The sequence below is a fragment of the Hydra vulgaris genome, chromosome 14, assembly GCF_038396675.1.
Source record: "Hydra vulgaris chromosome 14, alternate assembly HydraT2T_AEP".
NCBI classification, from domain to species: Eukaryota; Metazoa; Cnidaria; class Hydrozoa; order Anthoathecata; family Hydridae; genus Hydra; species Hydra vulgaris.
The window spans coordinates 10,988,038-11,009,691 of NC_088933.1; the positions used below are offsets into that span (position 1 = coordinate 10,988,038).

Consider the following 21,654-nt stretch of genomic DNA (forward strand, 5'->3'; position numbering starts at 1 on the left):
TCTACGATTGCAATTTTCAATCGGGAAGTTTAAACTTTGAATGAATATCTAAAAAAATAAACAAAAAACTCAATAATATATTTGGCGTTAATAGAACTATTTATTGCTCTCTTTTAAGCGAACTAAATTCTCCTAATTTTTATAAACTTATTACACACTCAACTTAGCTGTTCACGTAAAAAATCAAAACATAGTTTATCACCTAATGTATTTCATACTTATTTTAGGATAAGTTTTATACATACCCCACACAAATTTCAAATAGTTATTTTTTTTGCTTTTTCTATGAAAAAAAATTTAAAACCAATAAAACTGTACTTGTCTATGGAAAAATTTATAAAAGAATCTAAATATTCGAGAAGAAATTCAGTTATATTACATTTTCAAAAAAGAGCATTAAATATATAATTTGAAAAATTTATTACTTTTCACTTCTTTTTTTTTTTTTTCCTTTCGATTTTTTAATCAATACAAAAAAATTTTGTAACAAGTCATTATTATTTAAAGAACGCGGGCAACTTGCAAGAGACCCAAGATTTTATTATCAAAAAACCGCTCTACATTATTATATACCTTTTGTATACCATCTTACAAATAATTAACTAATTAAATAATGTCCTCAGTTTCTTTTCAGTTTGGATAGCATAAGAATTAAAAAAATTCAAGAAAAAATGTAAAAAAATTGTTAATCTTAAACAAACATTTTACTTGGATACACATTAATATTAACTTTGACTTGTTTTATTTACTTCTTAATTTATGGTAACTTTTGTTTGTTCAAAATATGAAATATGTAAGCACTTGTGATCTGTGCGAAATAAAAGTGTTTCATCTTTATTTTTTTTTATTTTTTTTTTTGAGCGTTGAATAAACTGACAACGGCTTTGCAATTAGAGATAAGTGATAAGACTGTATACGCCTTCTTCTTGCTCCGGCCACTTATTATATGTTTAAACATTCTATATTATTGTAAATAATACTATTACAACAAACTATTTTTTTGTATCCATATAACAGTATAACTTACAATATAACCCTTTTCAATCTCATTACTATGTAAATAATATATTATAACATTACTATGTTAATAATATACTATTTAGGTTAAAAAATAAATGCGCCACTGTGCAACAAAATTAGAACTATAAACTAAAAAGTAAACCAACACTATACACTTAAAATTAAAAAGAAACAGCAACGATTAACAATCCATTCTTGCCCTATAGAACATTATTATTACTCCCTAGATCAAATGTCAACGAAATATGGTTTCTCAACTTATTTATTAAAAACATTTTTTTACGTTTTACACGTAAACTATTAAACCAATAAATATATTATAAGTAATTAATTTACCAAACTTTTATATATTTTTTGCAACATTAAAGAGGCGTTTTAGACAACAAAAAAAATAGTTCTTAAAATCCAAAAAGCTCTAAATCTTAGTCTCTTGTTAACTAGGCTTGATCTCCCTTACTCGAGATTTAGTTAAAACAGGTAGTATCTACATATAAAGTAAAAGTAATTGTGAAATGTATACTAACATTATGCTAAGCCAATAAAGGTTTGGAATTGTAATCACACACGTTTTCATTAAGAAAAACGAAGCTTTAGTCAAAAAGTTTTAAAATAAAGCTCCATTATGCTTAACGCAGATCCTAGAATACTTACTCTCCGAGCGCACCACAAATCATTGAATATGTTGAATTAATTGGAGCAATCATTTCAGGATCAAGTAAAGCTAGAAGCTCTGGTTTTCTTTTTTCTTGTTTAACTATATAATAAAACAAATAAAAGAAAATATATTTTTTTAATTTAAGTTGCACAAAATAAAAAATATTTCTTCTCAACTGTGTAAAAAGTAAAACTAAAAATCTTATAAGAAAAAAAATCGGCGTAGCATAATTATTTACTTTTTGTTGTTGAAATAAGGGAATCAAATGACTTTTAAACCTAAGAATGATATTAACGATCATTACCAACAAGAATTATAAATACTCAATATCAGCAGCAGCAGTAAGAATGCGACAAAAGTTGGAAACAAACTTATTAACATAAACGTTTCACCATACAAAAATATAATAAGAACGTCGGCAAAAAAGTGACAAGCTCAAATACTTTTACTCCGGCAGTTAGGTCAGCATTGCCAAACGCCAACCCTAATTCCGAGTGTTGCCATTATCCAAGCTAATCCGACCATATTGGAGAGTACGGATTTTTTGAATATCTAAGCTTTGCAAAAATTCATATCAAAATTATTATATTCTTTCTTTAGTATTTTTGTTTTATGCTAACAAGTTTTTCTCCAAATACATAAACTTTTTAAACTTATAATTTAAGTAAAATTTTGTAACATTTGTTTAGGAAGCAGTTGAATTTTCTTTAATAAAATTAAAGTTAACTTACTATCATAAGCCTCATACAAAACTTGCTGATTTGAGAAAATTGTATATCCATTATTTATCAAAATACAACGGAGGCCACCGTTGCTAAGCGACTCTTTAATATCATTTTCAAGAACAACGCTGTAAACAAGTGAACCAGAGGAAGTTTGAAATACATGAGGATAGTAACCTGGATACCAATAGTCTATTTTTCTTTCAGAGCTTACTATACCCCATCGAATACTAGAACCATAACCTTTTTTGTGATTTGGACAAGGTATAATTAACTTTTGCCCAATAAGAGGTCTAATTGAAAAAATTGAAAAATTAAAAAATGAAAAATGTCATTAGCTTTTTAGTTTTTATAAATCTTCAACATAACTATTTTATAAATTAAGATAAAAAGATGGCAGCGATAATACCTAATATAATTTGGCTCATTTTCGTATTGAAAACCTGGTCTAAAGGCGCCAATTACACGAACATTGATAAAAATTTCATCAAAAACTATTCCTATTTCATTTGTAGCAATGCAACGATACCTTCCAGTATCATAGAGATTAGCATCACCATCAGACTTTCCTTTTATGTTAGTTATAGTCAATATACTACCTGTTAAAATATAGAGAAACTTAAGAAAAAAAATTATTCAGTTTAATTTACACATTTTATTTGTTTATATTTTCTATTATATTAAAGAAATAAGTAAAGATTTAAATGCAGTTAACATAAAAATTAATAAAAATAATTGTTTCCACTTTTGAAAATTTAAAAAAATTTTGATTTTAATTTTAAAGTTATTGTGTTTTTAGGCTTATCATCAGTTCAAACACTTTAACATTTTGCACACCGTTAATTGTAAAAAGGTTACTTTAAATATTGGAGTAACCTGAATGAAAATATCCTTTTCTTTTCAAGCTGTAATTATGACAAGAACTTATAGAAAACTGTTCAAACCATAAACATCAAAGTTTGTAACTATAAATATAAACCCTCCCTAACCCCCTACCCCACCTTCCTAAAACAAAAAGGAAACAACCTTTATTTAAACAGCGGAAATGCAATAGTTGCAAAAACTATTAATAAAAAAACCTAATAAAAACAACTTGTAAACTTTACAAGCTTAAAGATATAACAACTTAGTAAGAAATACAGCAATAATAGCCAAATGAAATCAATTTATTAATAAGAATTGGAAGTAACTAAATATATAACATAATATAACTTCGGTGACAAAATAATGTCTTCTACTTGCCCCGCAAGCGTTTTTATTTATAAACTTTTAAAAGATATTATTCGACAGAATAAACAAACAAGGCAAAACAAAAAAATAATAATCGCTCTTTATAAAAAAAAAGTGAGAGCAAGAATTAAAAATTTTGTAATGTAGTTGTTTTTTTTGCATTGATTGTTTAAACAAAGTCTTTTTTTGATTTCATCACATTTCTCGATTTTGAAACTGAGTTTGCACAAAGCTATTTCTTTTATCCCAACCACAGTCTAAGTTAGCTGCCTCAGCAACAATTTGACTGCACCTCACAACGTTGGATATGTAATAAATATAAAGGAAGCTCCAGGGAAGAAACTCTCAATGCGTTGAGATAGGGTAATGACAAATTAGCTGTGAAAGTTGCTTCAGTAACGACTTCTTTTTTCCAAATAATAAGTTCTTTGAGTTTACAAGCATCAAGGTTTATAGTTTGTGGAACTTTAAAAGATCTTACATCAATAAAGCTATGTTTACTTCCGGTCCTGTCTGCCAATACTATGTTGATTGCAAATATTCAGAGAATAGCGACATGTATATTTTCTGATAAAACCGCACAGGATTCATTTTAGATAAGGTTTAGAGGCTTTTTTAACTCTATCATCTTGCTTCTGCCGTAGTCGAAAATGCTTAAAAAAATTACCGCGACCGTATTTAATGTCGTGTGTCATCCAAGATGCAAGGAGCCATAAAATCTCTGATTATCAGATTTAAAATTATACTGCTCATATACAAAAACAAGCATCTTATGTTATAAGTAAGTCATCAACTCTGAGAAATCTGCCACATTTAAGAGCTGCTACTTTAGGATCAACGTTTTCATTTTGATATTGCATTTAAATACTTTCATGCAACTAAAATATGAATGCTCATTTGCTTAATAAAGTCTTAACTGATATTAACTGAAGGTTCCAGGAGGAGTATTGGAGTAAATTTAGTTATTCTTTTAAGAACTTTAGAAAAAAGTGTTGTAACTGTTCCACACCATCCTTTTTCTAAAAAAGATGGCTCGTCAATTTTTTCTATTATATGACGGAATTGAAGCCCATTAATGTAAGGTTGTTTAAGATAGTTTTCTTGTTTTTCTAATGTTGAGTCTTCTTTGCTACCATTGACTTTATCGCTATCAATGATCATATCAACATTGGAATTATTTTTCATTTCTGCTGTATGTTACGTCAGAAATAAATAAACTTATATATTCATGTTTTTAGACGTATTTTTAGCGTCAAACCTATTAGTATATGAATAAAATGTTCTGATTGACTCTAACTTAGCTTCTTGTCGTTGTCGATTGAGCCTTGCTTAATTTGTTGACTTACGAAAGTTTTTTAAGCTAACGTTTGTGTTTTCTTTATTATCCGGGCCAAACTCTTACTCAGATGAAACACTTGTTTTTCTCGCTAAGTTTTTATCCAAACAAGCTTTTTGTTAAACTTAAGAGTTTGTTTTCAAACAAACTCTTAAATTTAAGTGACTTTTGCAAAGGCAATGAGCACGGTCATCGAAAGATTCTTTGCAAGGAGCATCAATTTTCACTGTAGTAAACAATTCTACATTTGCAAAAAACAATGTCTAAAATTTTATCAAGTTTAAATTCCCAGTGTTCTTTATTGGCCTTTTTGGAATTGTGGTGAGCTAACTTAGAGAATGAAGACCAACTTTTACCGAGTTTAGTTCTATAGCTTTAGTACAATAAACTATAGACTTTTTAAAATCAGAAATAAACCATCGCTCTGAAATTTCACGGGCGACACTAAAAAAAGATTTCTTGCATTGAAACATTACGTAGATTTTTTTCAGAAACTAGTTTTTTTTCTCATTGCAGATTAAGACATTGCTGCAAACAATGTTTCAGCGAGACCTCGCGTAATGTTAGAAAATCAGTTTAGAGGAACTATCTAGGACCTCCAAGATATTCGTTCAGCTTAATCTTGATGGATTTTCTAGTTTTCTTACTATCTAAAAATGCCATTTTTCTATTTCGAATATATTATTTTGAAAAATAAAATGGCAGGAATAAAGTTAATTTGAAAATTATTCTACAATAGCTATTATCATATAAGGTATATTTGAATATTAACTACCACTTAAACACAAAATAATATACTAAAAACAAAAAAATTAGGTTCAAAAACTTTTGTAGATCAATCAAGTGAATTATTCGATAACGAGAAGATTTAAAAACTAATTTAGAGTCATTCTAATATAATAAAGCATACAATTAATCAATATTGTAAATAGTCTTATCTACATTTGTAACATAAATAGACAACATTTAGGAAAATTAATTGTATTTAAGTTAATCACCTAATGTACAGTATAATCAAAGTCAGTTCGGTTTGGTTCTATTTTCTTTTCTAACTGGTTTGTGGTGGTTTTTTGTCAAATCGCAAAAACTAACGCTTGTATGATTTATAATTAGAAGTTTATAATTAAGCTAGGTTCAGACAAAATTTGGGGCGATATATAAATGCGTTTATAAAAGATTTAAAATAATAGAAACGTATGTGGTAATCCTGCAGTTAAGCGCCCTAAAATAATTTTATTTTCTCGCTTGTTGCGCTTTCGTGTGAAGACTTGCTCAAAGTAGTGACTTTTTAATATAAACAAAAGGAATATTTATTGGCTTCAGTACATACATCGACTATCTTATAGCCTGCTGCTACAAGGGAGTGCTGCTATATTGACTATCTCATAGCCTGTTGCTACAAGGGAGTGCTGCTACATCGACTATCTTATAGCCTGTTGCTACAAGGAAGTGCTGCTACATCGACTAACGGTTTGGCATGGGGCAGCATCTTTTTTTATTATTATTATTTCACTTAATATTTCTAATGTTTAAAAAGCATCCTCTGACGAGAGCGATGCTTTTTAAACTGCAGGATTACCACGTATGTACCGACGTAATAAGTTTGAATAGTTTTATTTAAACTATTTGCGAAAGCAGTTCCAGGTCTTCTTATAGTAGCATGCTTCTAAACAGGCCGAAAAAACACATTGTTACTTTATTACTCTAAGTTTCCTTGGGCTTGGGGCTGCTAATCTCAATAATTTAAATAAACTTCTGTAAGTTTATTTATTTTGTTTTTTTAATTAAGAAGCTAAGTTTTTTAATTAAGTTATTTATTTAAGATGATTATTTTTGTGGTACGTTTTATAAAATTCATTAAAATATAGTAAATAAATAAATATAATGATAAAATAGTTAAGTGATAATCAATACATAAGTTTTGTAAATAAGAGATTGGGCTCACAGATTTTTATTTTCTACACCAGCATTCTTGTGCTTTTAAACGATTTTTAATCAGGATAGGTTTTTTTATCGTTATCAGAAATACAAACTTAAAGGAAGCGGTCGGGAGGTGTGAGTTTATCATTATCAGAAATACAAACTTAAAGGAAGCAGTCGGGAGGTATGTGTTTATCGTTATCAGAAATAAAAACTTAAAGAAAGCAGTCGGGAGGTGTGAGTTTATCGTTCTCAGAAAGATAAATTTAAAGGAAGCGGGCGGGAGGTGTGAGTTTATCGTTATCAGAAATACAAACATAAAGGAAGCGGACCGGAGGTGTGAGTTAGCAGGCGGGAGGTGTGAGATATCGCTATTTAATGTTACTCATACTAATTTTTACTTTAGAATTGTTGACCGAAAGAATAACGGGTAAAAATGTGTGCTGTAATTTGAACACATTTTAATCAAATACTACAGATTAACCCTACTATGCCGTCGCTAGTTGACTTCCACTTGTTACGTTGGGGTCCATGCGGTACCCAACTAAATAATTATGTTTTTAAAAAAATAATTCGTTGTTTAAAAAGATTACCCAAGATAGTTTTATTCGGTTTTACCAAGAATAATACATTACTTTGTTATTAAAAAAAAAATCTTAACAAATATATATATATATATATATGTATATATATATATATATATATATATATATATATATATATATATATATATATATATATATATATATATATATATATATATATATGTATTTTATTCTGTTTTACCAAAAATAATACATAACTTTGTTATTAAAAAAAAATTTAAACAATATATATATATATATATATGAATATATATATATATATAAATATATATATATATATATATATATATATATATATATTTATATATATATATATATATATATATATATATATATATATATATATATATATATATATATATATATATATATAAATGCATCTATGGTTTACTTTGCACAGTGTTCACAAAGAATTTTGCTGTATGTACAGCATACAAAATTATTACATTTATCACAAGTACTTCGAACTTTTTTATCAAGTGATCTAACACAGAGCTTGCATCTACCTCGTTTTCTTTTCACACTAAAATTTATTTTGCTTTATTTTCATCTTTGCTCCTTTTTGTGTTATTTTGTGGATCGTTGAATGACATAGAAGAACTTAATTCAATATTTTGTGATGAAATATTTGCAAGTTACTCGCAAATAGAATCGTGTAACTTTAAAGATAAATTTGAAAGTAACAGTCTTGAATGGAGTTGGTTTGCTACCAGAGATTTACCGAGCTCTTTTAAAAACAATCTTCTGCAATGCGTCATCTGTTTATTCCATGTAGGATTTAAATGCATCCAAATTACAAAAGCATTAACAGCAGATATGTCTAGGATGTTGTAAAAGATTACCATAGGCCACCTGAATTATAAAAAATAGACTAATAGATAATAGATTTCATAAATTTATTTAGAGTACTGCTTTATTTATAATTACCTGCGGGTCATTCTCTTTGTAGAAAAAGTAGACACCATTTGATCAAGAGTATCTACTCCACCCTTTGTTGAATTATAGTCTAGAATTATCTGTGGTTTTTTGTCAGGGCGATTCGATAACTCTGCATCACGATGATTGCTACTCAGCAGAATGACTGACTTTCCTTTCTTTGGGACATATGAGACTAAAGTTAACTGTTCTTGATGACCAAACAATGAAGAGTAGACTTCTCGTGTTCGAGCAGGTAAAAATTCTGTTGGAATTTCTTTTTTTTTTTTGCGCATCGTTCCAACTAGACTTAATTTTTTCTCCAAAAGTTCTTTTGCAAGTGTTACTGATGTGAAAAAGTTTTCCATTGTAACATTTCTTCCAGATCCTTTTATGACTTCAACTAAATCATGTACTACTCGTTTTCCTTGATTTCTTTCTGGTCCCTCCCCATGAATACGACCGGTATAAATATGTGCATTCAAGACATAGCTGGTACTAGAATCACACAATAACCATAGCTTTAAGCCATATTTAGCTGGTTTGGATTTTATATATTGTCTAAAGGAACAACGTCCACGAAATGGAACTAGCTCTTCATCAACAGTAACATTTTCATATGGTCTAGAACTATTTGAAAGTGTTTGTACCCAAACGTCAAAAACCTCACGTATAGGTGCAAATTTGTCATTGTTGCGTTTTAATAATCGAGTTGCTTTGTCGTCAAATCTCAAAACTCTTGAAATGGTATGAAAACGCTCACGACTCATTACCGAACGAAAAATCTGCCGGCCATCACTAATGTGCCATAGCTCCTCTGTAGCTTCACCTGCTGATCGGTAAACACCTGCTAAAAATAAAAGTTCAAGAAACCCATTTAGTTCATTCTCAGATATTGGTGCCCACTTTTCTTTAAAAACAATTTCACCTTCTTTGTTTGAATTAGTTAGAACTATCTTGAAGATCTTTGGGGTAAAAAAAAGTTGAAAAGCATTATTAATTGAATTTGTCATACGTATTGCATATGGTGTTAATCCTGGTTTTAATTTCATGACATTTTGTGCTGCAAATTTTTTAGAATTGTTTAGTCTTTGTTTTTGCCATATTTCATTACTTTTTGGGCACTTATAAACATTTGTTGAACAGCAAACTTCCACTTCAGTTTCAACTATTCCATTAGTTTTACCTGGACTTATTTCCTCAGCTCTATCATTATGTATATTTCCTCTATTTAACACCTGATTTGCATAACTTATTTTCCTTTGACTATTTAAGCCATAAATGCTGCTAGTGCCTCTAACTCCACCACGAGTTCTACATCTTCTAGCTCCTGATACTGGTGTTGACCTATTCTCTGCTTTTGAAATTGCAGGAGTATCTACTTGAAAATCAACATCATCTGATGACTCAGTATATTCTGAGCTGTCTGTTGTTACTTCAACAACAGACAGCTCAGCTTCTTCCTCATCATCATCAACAGATGTTAGCTCTTCTTCACTTAATGGATCTCTATCAAGCGATGCAAACAATAGTTCCTGAGCCTGTTCAGCAGTGTATCTAATACAAACTCTTTTTTTATTTTCAGCCATAATTTTTAATATTTTTTATGAAATCTAAACTTATCTAATTTATCTAAAAATATCAAAGAAAAGGGTTGAGTCACAAATAAAAAAAATAAAAACAGTTTTTAAAAGCATAAGTTATGAAAAACAGTTAAGTTTATAAGAAAACTATGTTGGGGTCCATATGGACCCCAACATCATTGATGTATATTTTGAAAATAACTAAAAAAAGAGAGCAATTTTCAAAAAATATGTTTTTGGTCTTTGTGCACTTTGTAATATTTAACAGATACATAAAATTTTGAAAAAAATTACTAGCGACATAAATATATAATGCAAAAACAAACTACTCGTGGGGTCCGTTTGGACCCCAACATAATAGTAGGGTTAAAGAGTCATATAGTCAGTTGCTTGGTTTGCGGCAACGAATACGCATTAGTTCACGAATTTGTCGTGAAATCAGATTCAGATTCTTTGATCATTCTTTCATATACTTCCGCTTAGCACCTCTTCATTCTATCATACTTGTCTTTGTTTTTTACCGTTCTTTCTTTTCCGTATATATTTTTTTTAAGCCGGAAAACTTTCCATTAAATTTCCGGAAAATTTAGAACTTTTTGAAAAATGTTATTTTACAGTTATTGGGTTAAATTTAATGTCTTATAAATTTTTATAATTATAAATATTCTAGAAAGTCCCCTGTGAAAAACAATTTTAAGTAGCAACTATAATAGTTTGCTTTCAAAATTGTCTATAATTTTTTTATCCTGTTATTTGCTAAGCATATTGATGTTCATTGCCGTAGCAAGCTTTCTTTAAAGCTTAACATGGTTTTCACCCCTATCCCTAAAGGGGATGGGGCATTTGTCAATATCTATAAAATTGGCCTATAAGTTACTAAAAACTGTAAAATTATATAAAAAAAGATTTGATTGAATATTTACAGTATTTTACAATTTTTTCTTTATTAAAAGACATTATTGATTTATTGAATGCAAAAAGATAAATAAAATTTTTTTGCTAAATTTGAACTATTTAAAAACATTTTTGGCAATAAAAATAAAGAAGTAATGATTTTGAGGTCATAAATTCCACCGCTAAGTTTAAATAAGTACATTAAAGACCTGAGTCTCACTCGCCACAACACTGCTGGGGCACTTTTGACTTTATAAATCAATAAATTAAAAAAAGAGGAGGAAAAGTACCGTTTCTTATAATAATCGAAAAAAGAAAGTCCTTAAAAACTAAAATTCACCCAGCTGAGTTGTGTCAAATACCCAACTAGCCGACTAAATTCGTCAAAAAACCGACTATAATTTGAAAATAACCTTCTTTGTGGGGGTAGTACACCGCCCTTCTCTACACACTCTACCCCTGAAATCGTCTTTGTATGCAACCTTTGCACATAAAATGTCTTTGTTACTTTGAAAGGCTCTACGAAAGTAATGCACAATAAAAGTTGTTAATCTAAAAAAGACTTTATTCTTTGTATTTTGTGTTAATATTTTACACCCTAGTTTAAAGAAGTATAAGTTAGAAATATGTTATGCACAAGTTTAAATGACAAGTTAACTCGGAAAACATCTGCTTTTGTTGTTTCACCAAAGTAATGTAAGTAAAAGTAGCATATAACAACTTAAGCGTTTTATTAATTTTTTTTTAATGCGTTATTCTTAAAGTTATTATGAAAATTTGACTAAAAGATGTTTATCGCTTGTGGGTCTTAATTATTTCATATTTTTTGTGGAAATACTTAAAGGATACCCTAACATTACAATTATAAAACAAATATTTTTGAAACATATAAATGAATTTTATAAAACTAAATAATAACTATAAGTTTAATGGAATTAAAATTTTTTGAAAAATTCTGGAAATTTTAAACAAAATTACAGAAAAATTTCCGAAAAACTATTGGAAATTTTTCTAAAAATCTCGGGAAATTTTTAACCTTTTCCATTATATTAAACAACTTGGGTCTAGTGCAACTGACCCTGCTTGCACTTTACCCTTTAACTTCTGCATTTCTAAAGCTCTAACTCAGATATTACATAGATTATATCGGTTGCGTCACAACTCTTATCAATAACATACACTCCTTGAATTTTGACTTTTCTCAGACCCTAGTTAGCGTTCAGTTTCTAGTTTAGTTAGACCATACAATGATCTTTATAAATCTTTCATCTCGTACTTTTTCTTTGGACACACCCATCATTGTAATACTTACTATTACTCTAAAGTTGGTTGAGATGCATTTTATGACATTCTTTTTTGACAGTCTTTGGACTAATGTCTTTTCTTTCTCAGCTGAAAAATATTTCGTCTACGCAACCTTCTTGATTCAAGTAGGTATAAAAGGCTTTATTTTTTCATGTTGTTTCCAAGTCAAGCTTCATTCTACTCCATGGTTTTCATCTTCTTGTGAAGATGCTATACCGGTAAAAGTCAAATTGAAAGACAACACACAACTCACGATGATTTGTGTAAACTTTGTAATTGTAGAAAAATGAAAAGTTCAATGTGGAAATGGTTGAATTACAATGCGCCATCTGTTAAATCACTATGCTTAGTTTTATTTAATGGTCTTGTGGAAATAAACCAAAAAATCTTAATATTTATTTATCTGTTTGAGGTATTTTTTTTTTTTTTTTTAAACAAACGACTTATTTTATCATTTTAGAGTAAATATTTAGTAACGTATATGATGGTTCCCTATTAATGATTTGATTACCTTGAATCAGACTAAATAGTTTTTATACTATTATTCTGACAGAGAACGCTATAATTTCTTTAAGATCTTTGTTTAGACTAGAGTAACTAAGGCAAATAATCGGTTTAGTGAGAATATTAGAGCTCTCCACTGGAAAGATCTAACACTTTATGAGCTCATTTATTGATAAGTTGTTAAATAAATTGATAAATAAAATATAAACATACAAATAAAAAATTCCACACAATTATTTTCTTTTTTCTAGCTTTACTTAGCGTGAAACCTAAGTATATAAACGTTGAGCTAAAAGGGTCGGATTTAAAGAAATTAAGTGAAAAAAATCATACGGGGATAAAAAGAAAAGCAGTGGCCCACTCTATTAGAATCGTCCTCAAATCAAAACCAGACATCATTTCAATGCATTATTCGTAAAAATATCGCATTTCCTGCTAATTCTTACGATAAAATTCAACTAAACTCACTTATTCAAATGATAATTGCAACGTTTAATCCATTGACCCTGGTGGATAAGGCAAGTTTTAGAAAATTTGTTAATATCTTGGATTCTAAATTTTTAATGCTTGCTTCTGCCAAAATTACCAGCCTACTTAATGAAAGGCTTACTGTTTTAACAAAAAAACTTCGTGACCACATATCTAAAGACAGAAGCTTCACAAAATGCCTCGATGTTTGGACTAAAAAAGGTCTCATTGTGTTTTTTTTAGAAATTTTGGTTTGTTTTTTTCACTACAAATCCGAAAAATTAGTTTATGCTCTGCTTAATTTATATGTTGGGAAACATCAAGATCCAGGTAAACAAATGGTTGATTGTTTTGAAAAATGCTTAAAGTATTGCAATATTTTCAGGAAAAAAAAATTGCTTTTTAATTCGGATAATATAACAAATATGGTAAAAGTCATAAAGTTATCGAGAACGAAAGCTCATCCTGAATGTGATATACTTATTAAATCAGAAAATGAAGTTAATGAAGAGTAGATAACAGATTCGGAAGACCATGAGAGTATAACGAATAGTGAAGAGTGGGAACAAGTTGACTTGAAAGTTAAAATTGTAGCAATTAGAAGATTGGGATGTCTTACACGTGTCATACACTTAGTAGTAAAATTTGCATATATGGTATATTTACCATATATGAATTACTTTTGAAGGTACGTGGATTAGTGGAAAAACACACAAATCTTTGGTGGCATTGGAAAAAAATATCTACGAATGTGGTAAGACTGTGATCAGCGACTGTTCTACAGGATAGAACAGTGCTTATTTATGGTTCGGAATTTTCCAGAAATAAAGATAACTCTCAACAAAGTGCTTGGTGACCTTAACATTAATTCACTTGCTAATACGGAATAGATAATGTTTTAGGAATTTGTCCATCTTTTAGAATCTTTTGTCTATGAAACTGATAATCTCCGAACGGATGCACTTTCTCTATCCAGTGTTATACCTTTAATACATAATTTAGAATGCCACCTTGAGCAGTTTGAAAATGCAGAAGATGTATCAGTTAAAATGGTTGCAAATCTGCGTCGTCGGTTGCAGTTCTTTTGCATCTAAACAATCCTAATTTTAATTCACAGCCAAGTGTTACATGTCTCCTTGATTCCACGTATGCTGTAGCTTTTTTGTATATTGACCATACGCAAATCAGAGAGTATGAAAAGACATGCATTTTGTCAGAGGCAAAAAAATTGGTGCAACACAATTTACCTTCAGCAAGTGCATCTGCTTTTTCTGCTGAGATAAATTTTAGCGGCAAAACAGCTGTAGATAAAGTAAAGCTTTTTCCAAGTAATACAGTACAAAATAAACTTAATATTTTATTGAAAGAAGGAACAGCTATATGTGTCAAAATTCTTTAAATTTCTGATTGAAGATGAGACGTGCCGTTTACCCAAACATTACACCATTAACTGATGATCTCATGGCAGCTCCTGCAACCGAAGCATATGTTGAGAGACATTTTTAACTAGTGGCTTGCTCATAAATGAACTGGAAATAGATATCAGCGTCATTGGAAATGCGAGTATTCTTAAAACTAAATTCTCATCTAGTCTAGATGATAATCATATAATTACTACGCTCTATATTTGCGAAATATACAAGTAAGTATTAAACTCAATAAATAAACTATTTATTATTTTTTATAGTTTGAGAAGCTAATTTTTGTGTTCGCTTAAAGCATTAAGTTAAATATATATGCTTAAATATAGAACATTAAGTTCTACTTCTGTTAAATATATATGCCTATATTATTTATATAATATGTTACATTAAAATTACATGAGAAAAATAACTTACACTACAAACGAAAATTGGACTAAATAAAAACTAGAACTAAAAATATTTTAACATGAACTAAATAAAAACTGAAACTAAAATTATTTACTGGAATGAATAAAAACTAAAACTAAAAACTTTGTCTTTAAACTAAAACTTTAAAAAAACTGAAACTTTAAAATTATTTTGGAACAAAAAATATCACTGAAGGCGCTAACCTTATACCTTTTATAATTTTTTCTAATTTGACACTTAAATTATTCTATTCCTTCCTTTCCAATTAAACAGGTTAACCTATTGTTAGACATTTAAATCACTTAAACTTCTGTTGCTAAAATCATATCTCAACTAAAATTTTCAAGAGCTTGTGGTCCAGAAAACAATCATGTCGAAATTGTTTTCCAGAACTCTCTTTAGTTCTCTGCAGACTACTTAATAAGTGCTTGACTGAGATTTGTTTTCCTGCCTGCTGGAAAATGACATCTGTTTTTCCAATTTTAAACAAAATCTGGAAAACATTCTGAACTCTCCAATTATTGTCCAATCAGTCCAATCTTTCTGTTATAAGCAAAGTCTTTGGTTCTTTAATCAACAAATTTCTATCATCTCATCTTGAGTCAAATAACTTACTGTCAGACAATCAATACGGTTTTTGCTCTACGGCTGAATTGACTGAACTGTTGTGACTGAAAGATTTCATCGTGCAAAAGATAGAGTTTTAGATCGTATAGAAAAAGAAGATCGTATAGAAAAAGAAGCCGATCTTAAATCTTATCTAACCTCTGTAACAGATTTGGGGTTGCAGTGACTTGTAAAATTTAACTATAATAAAACTTAGTTAAAAACTTTACACAATTATCGTAATACGATAAATATTCTTATATTATTTACTTGCAACCCTATCACTGTGTCCTTTTCTTAACGTTTTTTTGGATTCTCAATTACTACTGACTTTTCATGTAAACCATACACACAGTTTTTTTCTCTTTATCGTGCTCAACATTTTATTATTCCTGATTCTATTCTCTAAATCTACAAAACTCTTATTGGTTCTTGTATGGAATACTGTTGTCATATTTAGGGTGGTTTATCCTCTGATGCTCTTTCTACTCTAGGCAAGGTTCAAAAACGCATTGAAAACTAGATATGATTTCAAGCAATTTTTTTTTTTTTCGATGCTAAACTTGGACCTAAGCAAACAAGAATGAATATAACTAACAACAAGTGTTTTATTTTCATGAAAATAACTGCCAATTTGTGTAAACAAATTGGCAGTTATTGCATCGTTAATAATTTTACATTGATTTATAATTAGCTTTTTTGGTGAACTGATAATGTTCATATCTTTTCTACCTACAAAATTTTTCATTATGCTCTAAGCTTTTTGAATGTCATTTTTGTATTTTAGTAATTGGGTTCTATAGTAAAAACAGTCTATTAGTAAAGTTGTAAAATGTGCTTTTGACAGATGAGATGGTGGGGTGCGTCACTGTAAAGCAGAAGAAGAACAAAAATTTTATAATAATAACTCCTAATGATCTTTAATGCGTGGTTTTTATTTTATTTTTTGTTGTTATTTAAACTAAACGGTGTCCAAGTATTTTGAAAAAGAAAGTTTCGAATATACATTTTTGAAAAAACTTTGCATTTTAACTTTCGCTTAAAACTTTGGTTTACACTTTGGCTTTTTTAAAATTTTAACTTCTAATTAGATTTTTTTTGAGTTAGTACTATCAGTTTTATAGTCTAATTGAAGAACTTAGTGCTAAAAGTACTTAAGTTACAAAAAAAATGTTTAAAGAAAATCTTTATAAATTTAAAATGACTGATCATAGTAGATTTTCTCAAAACATTTTTTTTTTTGAATTAGGAGGTATACTTCCCCAGAAATTTTCAAAAATTCAAAAAATAATTAAAATGTGATTTAGACCAGTAAATGTACGGGGATTTCAAAAATTGTAGTGGTTTGACCTACTAAGTTCTATAAATTTCAAAACTTTACATTTTTTTTTTGGATAGGTACAAAAAAATAAAATTTTGTACCCTTAAAAAAATCACTTTTATGGCGAAATAACATATTAGTTACAACGCAAAGTTAATTATTATTTTTGGCTATTTATTCAATATCTTTATATTATCTCGGCTTTTTATTCAATACCTTTATATATTTGACTTTTTATTCAATATTCAAATAAAGATGAATTTTCTATATACATCAAAGAAATGGCAGAATTAGAATAAAAGGCTTTACTATAAAAATAGATGGTGATGAATTTAAAAAATACGTTGTCCTTGCTCAAATTATTGGTGATAATCTTGGTTTAAATGGAGTATTAGGTTATGTGGAAAGTTTTACTGCGACATACCCATGCAGAATATGCATAATGAAACGTAAAGACTTTGACAGTATTTTTGCTGAATCTGTTGAATTACTTAGAACTAAAGAATGTTACCATTATGACGTTTCTTTATATTATTTTTCCCTCAATGGTATAAAGGAAAAGTGTTGCTTTAATAAAATTCCATCATTTCATGTTAATGATAGCATTTATTGTAATATTATGCACGATTTTTTAGGCATTTGCAAGTATGTTTTTCAAAAAATGTTAAACTATCTAGTATTTTAGAAAAAAAACTGCAATCTAGGTGACATAAATAGCAGAATGAGAAATTTTTTATATGATCACTTGTCAATTCCTTTTGTCCTACTGAGTACCAAATAAAAAATGGTTCATTTAGTATTGTTGCAATTGAAATGCTAAATTTGGTTTTAAGCTTTCCTATATTAGTTGGAGATTTAGCTCCTTTTGATGACAATGTTTGGTTTGTTTTTATTGTTAAAACAAATTATCCTAGAAAACTTGATTTATTATTTTTTGGTTCTCTTATCACTGAATTTTTACAAGAATACTGTTTTGTGTTTAAGTTTAGCTTAACTTTGAAGTTTCATATACTTATTCATTATCCACGTATTATTTAAATGCTTGGTCCGCTAAGTAATATGTGGGTAATGCGTTGTAAAGGTAAATTAAGAGGTTTTAAGAGGACTGCTTCATCTGTTAGAAATTTTTAAAATTTTTGTAAAACGGTAGCTATTAGACACCAAATGGATCAGTAAACTCGGTTTATGGCAAAACATGGCCTAAAAAATAATAAATTTTGTGTCGCTAAAACTGAGCCTATTTTACTATGCCATGTGATTGACGGACAAACTATATCAGAATTAAAAGGTAATTATGGGTTGTACAGAGAAATTTTCTAAACAAAAAGTGTTTCTGTTAACTTCGTTAACTTTAAAATTGGTGATGTTATTATTTATGCAGTTGAAGAACTATATCCTGCATTTTGTGTAATCAAACAAATTTTTGTATCTGAAACTGATTTATTTTATTTTCTTTGTCAAAAGTTGTTTATTTTAAAAGAATGCTATCACTTGCAATCTTTTAAGGTTGACATAGAAACAGTGTTAATTGTTTTAAATTGCTCTCACTTTAATAACATCATATGACCTTGGTTGTTGAAACTACAAAATATAAATAAAAATAAATATGTATCGTTAATGCACAAAATATAACTATTAAATTGAAAATAAAAAATCATACTTATAAATTCATGTGGATATATATATATATATATATATATATATATATATATATATATATATATATATATATATATATATATATATATATATATATATATCAGCCCCCTACATTTCCGCAAAATTCTTGATTTTCGAAGGTCGTCATTTGATTTCTGGTGCATTTTGATCAGTGCATTGAGAAAATTATGAACATTTTTTTTTAAGTTGAATTTATTACCTCTTCCAGTCTATTGAAATTTTTATTATTTTCTTCGAACCTCTTTGTTTTAGCGAAAAGTATTGTTTACGCTTGTATTTTACATAACTTTTTCAAGACAACTTAACAAATTAAACTTAAAATGTAGCATAACACACTCACTTGGGAAATCTTAAATGTCAAAAATCTTACAATAAAACAGGTTTATTACTAGTTTTACCGTATGCATAAGGTTTTGTTCACGCACGATTTTAACTTATATCTCTAGGAACATTGTAAACATATATAAGAAATCTTTTATTAAATATTGCAGATACTATTGTCTGGAATTCGGAAAAATATATGAGGTGTCTCAAACAAGATCAAAAAAGATTTTTTTGGTAGAAAAACCTATCAAAAAGCTACCAGATAATAAATTGCCAACAAAAGTAGAAGCGCTTGGATATCTTCATAAGAAAATACTTTATGACATCAATTTCTAAATCTGCTAGACTTCAGGACGTTGTTGCCTGCCCTCTTTCTAAATTTTTTTCACGCCTAAATGTAACGAATCTGGTGGTTGTCAGACGTGTTACTAAAGCCTTAGTTAACATATGGGAAAAGGCTTTAATTCCAAAATTGTGTCATAAACAAATAAGGTATAAATAATACTTTTAATTTCTAGTTGTTAAACAGAAATAATATTTGTATAAATATAATAAAATGCTGGTAATTAACTTTACTTTTTAACTTATACATATATCTTATAGGAATAACATTATAGATTTGGATAATCGCAAAAGTAGATTACAAGCAAACAGTAATAAAGTATCTACTGGGTGTAAAAAGTCGCGCATAGAATTTCGGGAAGAAATGCGTAATCTTTCCGACATTTCTCCTTTAGATGTTAATGACATAATAATGAAAGATAAAACTAAATCACCTTCAAACAAAAAAGAAAATTGTATGTTTTTAGACAACCAAAAAAGCCTGCGAATGTGGTCAATCGATCGTCAGGACAAAAATTATGAAAAGTTTATAAAAAGAAAGTTTGCAAAAACAAATCAATTTCAATTAGATATGTTAACAATCGTTTGACAACATTTTTCAATCAAGTCTTCAAAAACATTCTGATACTGAATTTGCAGACTCAGATGAGTTAGATAAAGACTTACAAGAATACAATTCAAAAAGGAAAAAAATTTGTAACGGTTTCTTTGCCTAAAGATATAATTAAAGCAATATCAATTGTTGCAAAAAGATACAATATTTCTTCAACATCTCATGTAGCTATAATTGCAAGTAACATAAATGCAGACCACGGAGATTTGAATAAGTTTTCACTATCAGAAATAACTTCAAGAAGGCATAACAAAAATGGTCTTAACGAATGAAGGAATTAAAGTTAAGGAATCTTTTATCTCAAAAGCTAAACACTTACCTCTGAATCTTCGCCTGGAAACAAAAGAAGTTTCAGATGTTCTTAACAATGGCAGAAATGTGGAAAGTTTGGCAGTAATTGTAGACTCATCATATCCCAATGAACCCCAGGATTTATCACGGGATTATATTTTAAAAGACCTGGTGCCTTTCATCATGCAAGATTCTTACTAAATCAATCTATAATCTTGTACATTACCCTCTTAGTCCACAGCTTGATTTAAATCTTTTTTCTGCAAACGATATGTCACGTTTTACAGTTTTTGCTGAGTTTGTTGGTGTTTTTTATACTTTTTAGTTTTTAGAAGCTCCTTTTGCATGTACGGCTCGAGATATGGATTCACAAGCAATCAATGATATGGAAAATTATAAAATTTAAAGTCCTGATTTTGCCCAAGCATGCATTGACGTGATGAAACGACATCATTGATACCACGACTAGAGAACAGTTATTTTTTCCATAGCTGAAAAGGAACTAATTCCCAAATTTGGAGAAAGTGTTGCTAAAAATCTGTTTAACTCTGACTCTAAACAGGATGTTGGCAAGTCAAATTTTCAAAAGCAATACAAAAATTCAAGTACTTCTTATCTGTCATCATTTGTAGGAGGCATGAGTTGATTGATTTTTGAGAACCTCGGATTTACAAAGAACAATCTTAAATGGTGTCAAGTTAGTTGTAAGGAATGGGGAAGATACAGCACTTACAGAAGATTTAAGGACTGGGTTTATAAACTACATGTAGTAAATGATCCTGCTGAAAGAGCGCTAAAAATTATTCAAGACTACTCGAAAGTGTGCGTAAATGAAGCGTTGAAGCAAGATATTCTTCTGTCAATAGCAGAGCATAGAGCAAAACATTCAGTTAGTACCAAATAAAATTTGATTAACTTTTGAAACAACATTATAACTAACCATTGTGTATAATATTAAAGTGATAAAGTGGTTGATTATGTTTTTGAGTCAAAGTTTGTGATAGTAAAAAAATTTTACAATCACAAACTTTTTTTACAAAAACGAATGTTTTTGTAAAAAAAAAAGCAATAATTGAAAGAAAATAAATTGTTAGATTTTCAAACTATATCTATAAATAAAATTAATTTAATATATTGATGGAGCAATAAAATGTGGTAGTTTCCTGAAAGTTTTGTTTCATTGCAAAAATTAAATAAATAAATGCGCAAACTATGTTGGCGCATTAGTAGCGTAAAACAAGGATATTTCGAGAAAATTCCAAAAACTTCAACGCACTGGAGGAGGTAGTAAATAAAACTTTAAATAAAAATGAATATGATTTTTTTTTATGTACTCATCAAAATGCACCAGAAATCAAATGACGACCTTCAATAATCAAAAATATTGCGGAAATGGCGGGGGCTAATATATATATATACATATATATATATATATATATATATATATATATATATATATATATATATATATATATATATATATATATA

The 21,654-nt window shown here is 28.7% G+C and overlaps 1 protein-coding gene across 1 annotated transcript in view; it reads right to left on the minus strand.

Annotated features, from left to right (window-relative positions):
* LOC136090570 (hemicentin-1-like) overlaps positions 1–21,654 on the minus strand; it is a 58,161-nt gene that overhangs the window by 17,183 nt on the left and 19,324 nt on the right. Inside the window, exons 4-6 of the mRNA XM_065817357.1 lie at positions 2,807–2,996; positions 2,407–2,690; positions 1,672–1,774 (exon numbers count right to left, since the gene is read on the minus strand). Of these exons, the coding sequence (XP_065673429.1) occupies positions 1,672–1,774; positions 2,407–2,690; positions 2,807–2,996 (577 nt within the window). The remainder of the gene's footprint in view (positions 1–1,671; positions 1,775–2,406; positions 2,691–2,806; positions 2,997–21,654) is intronic.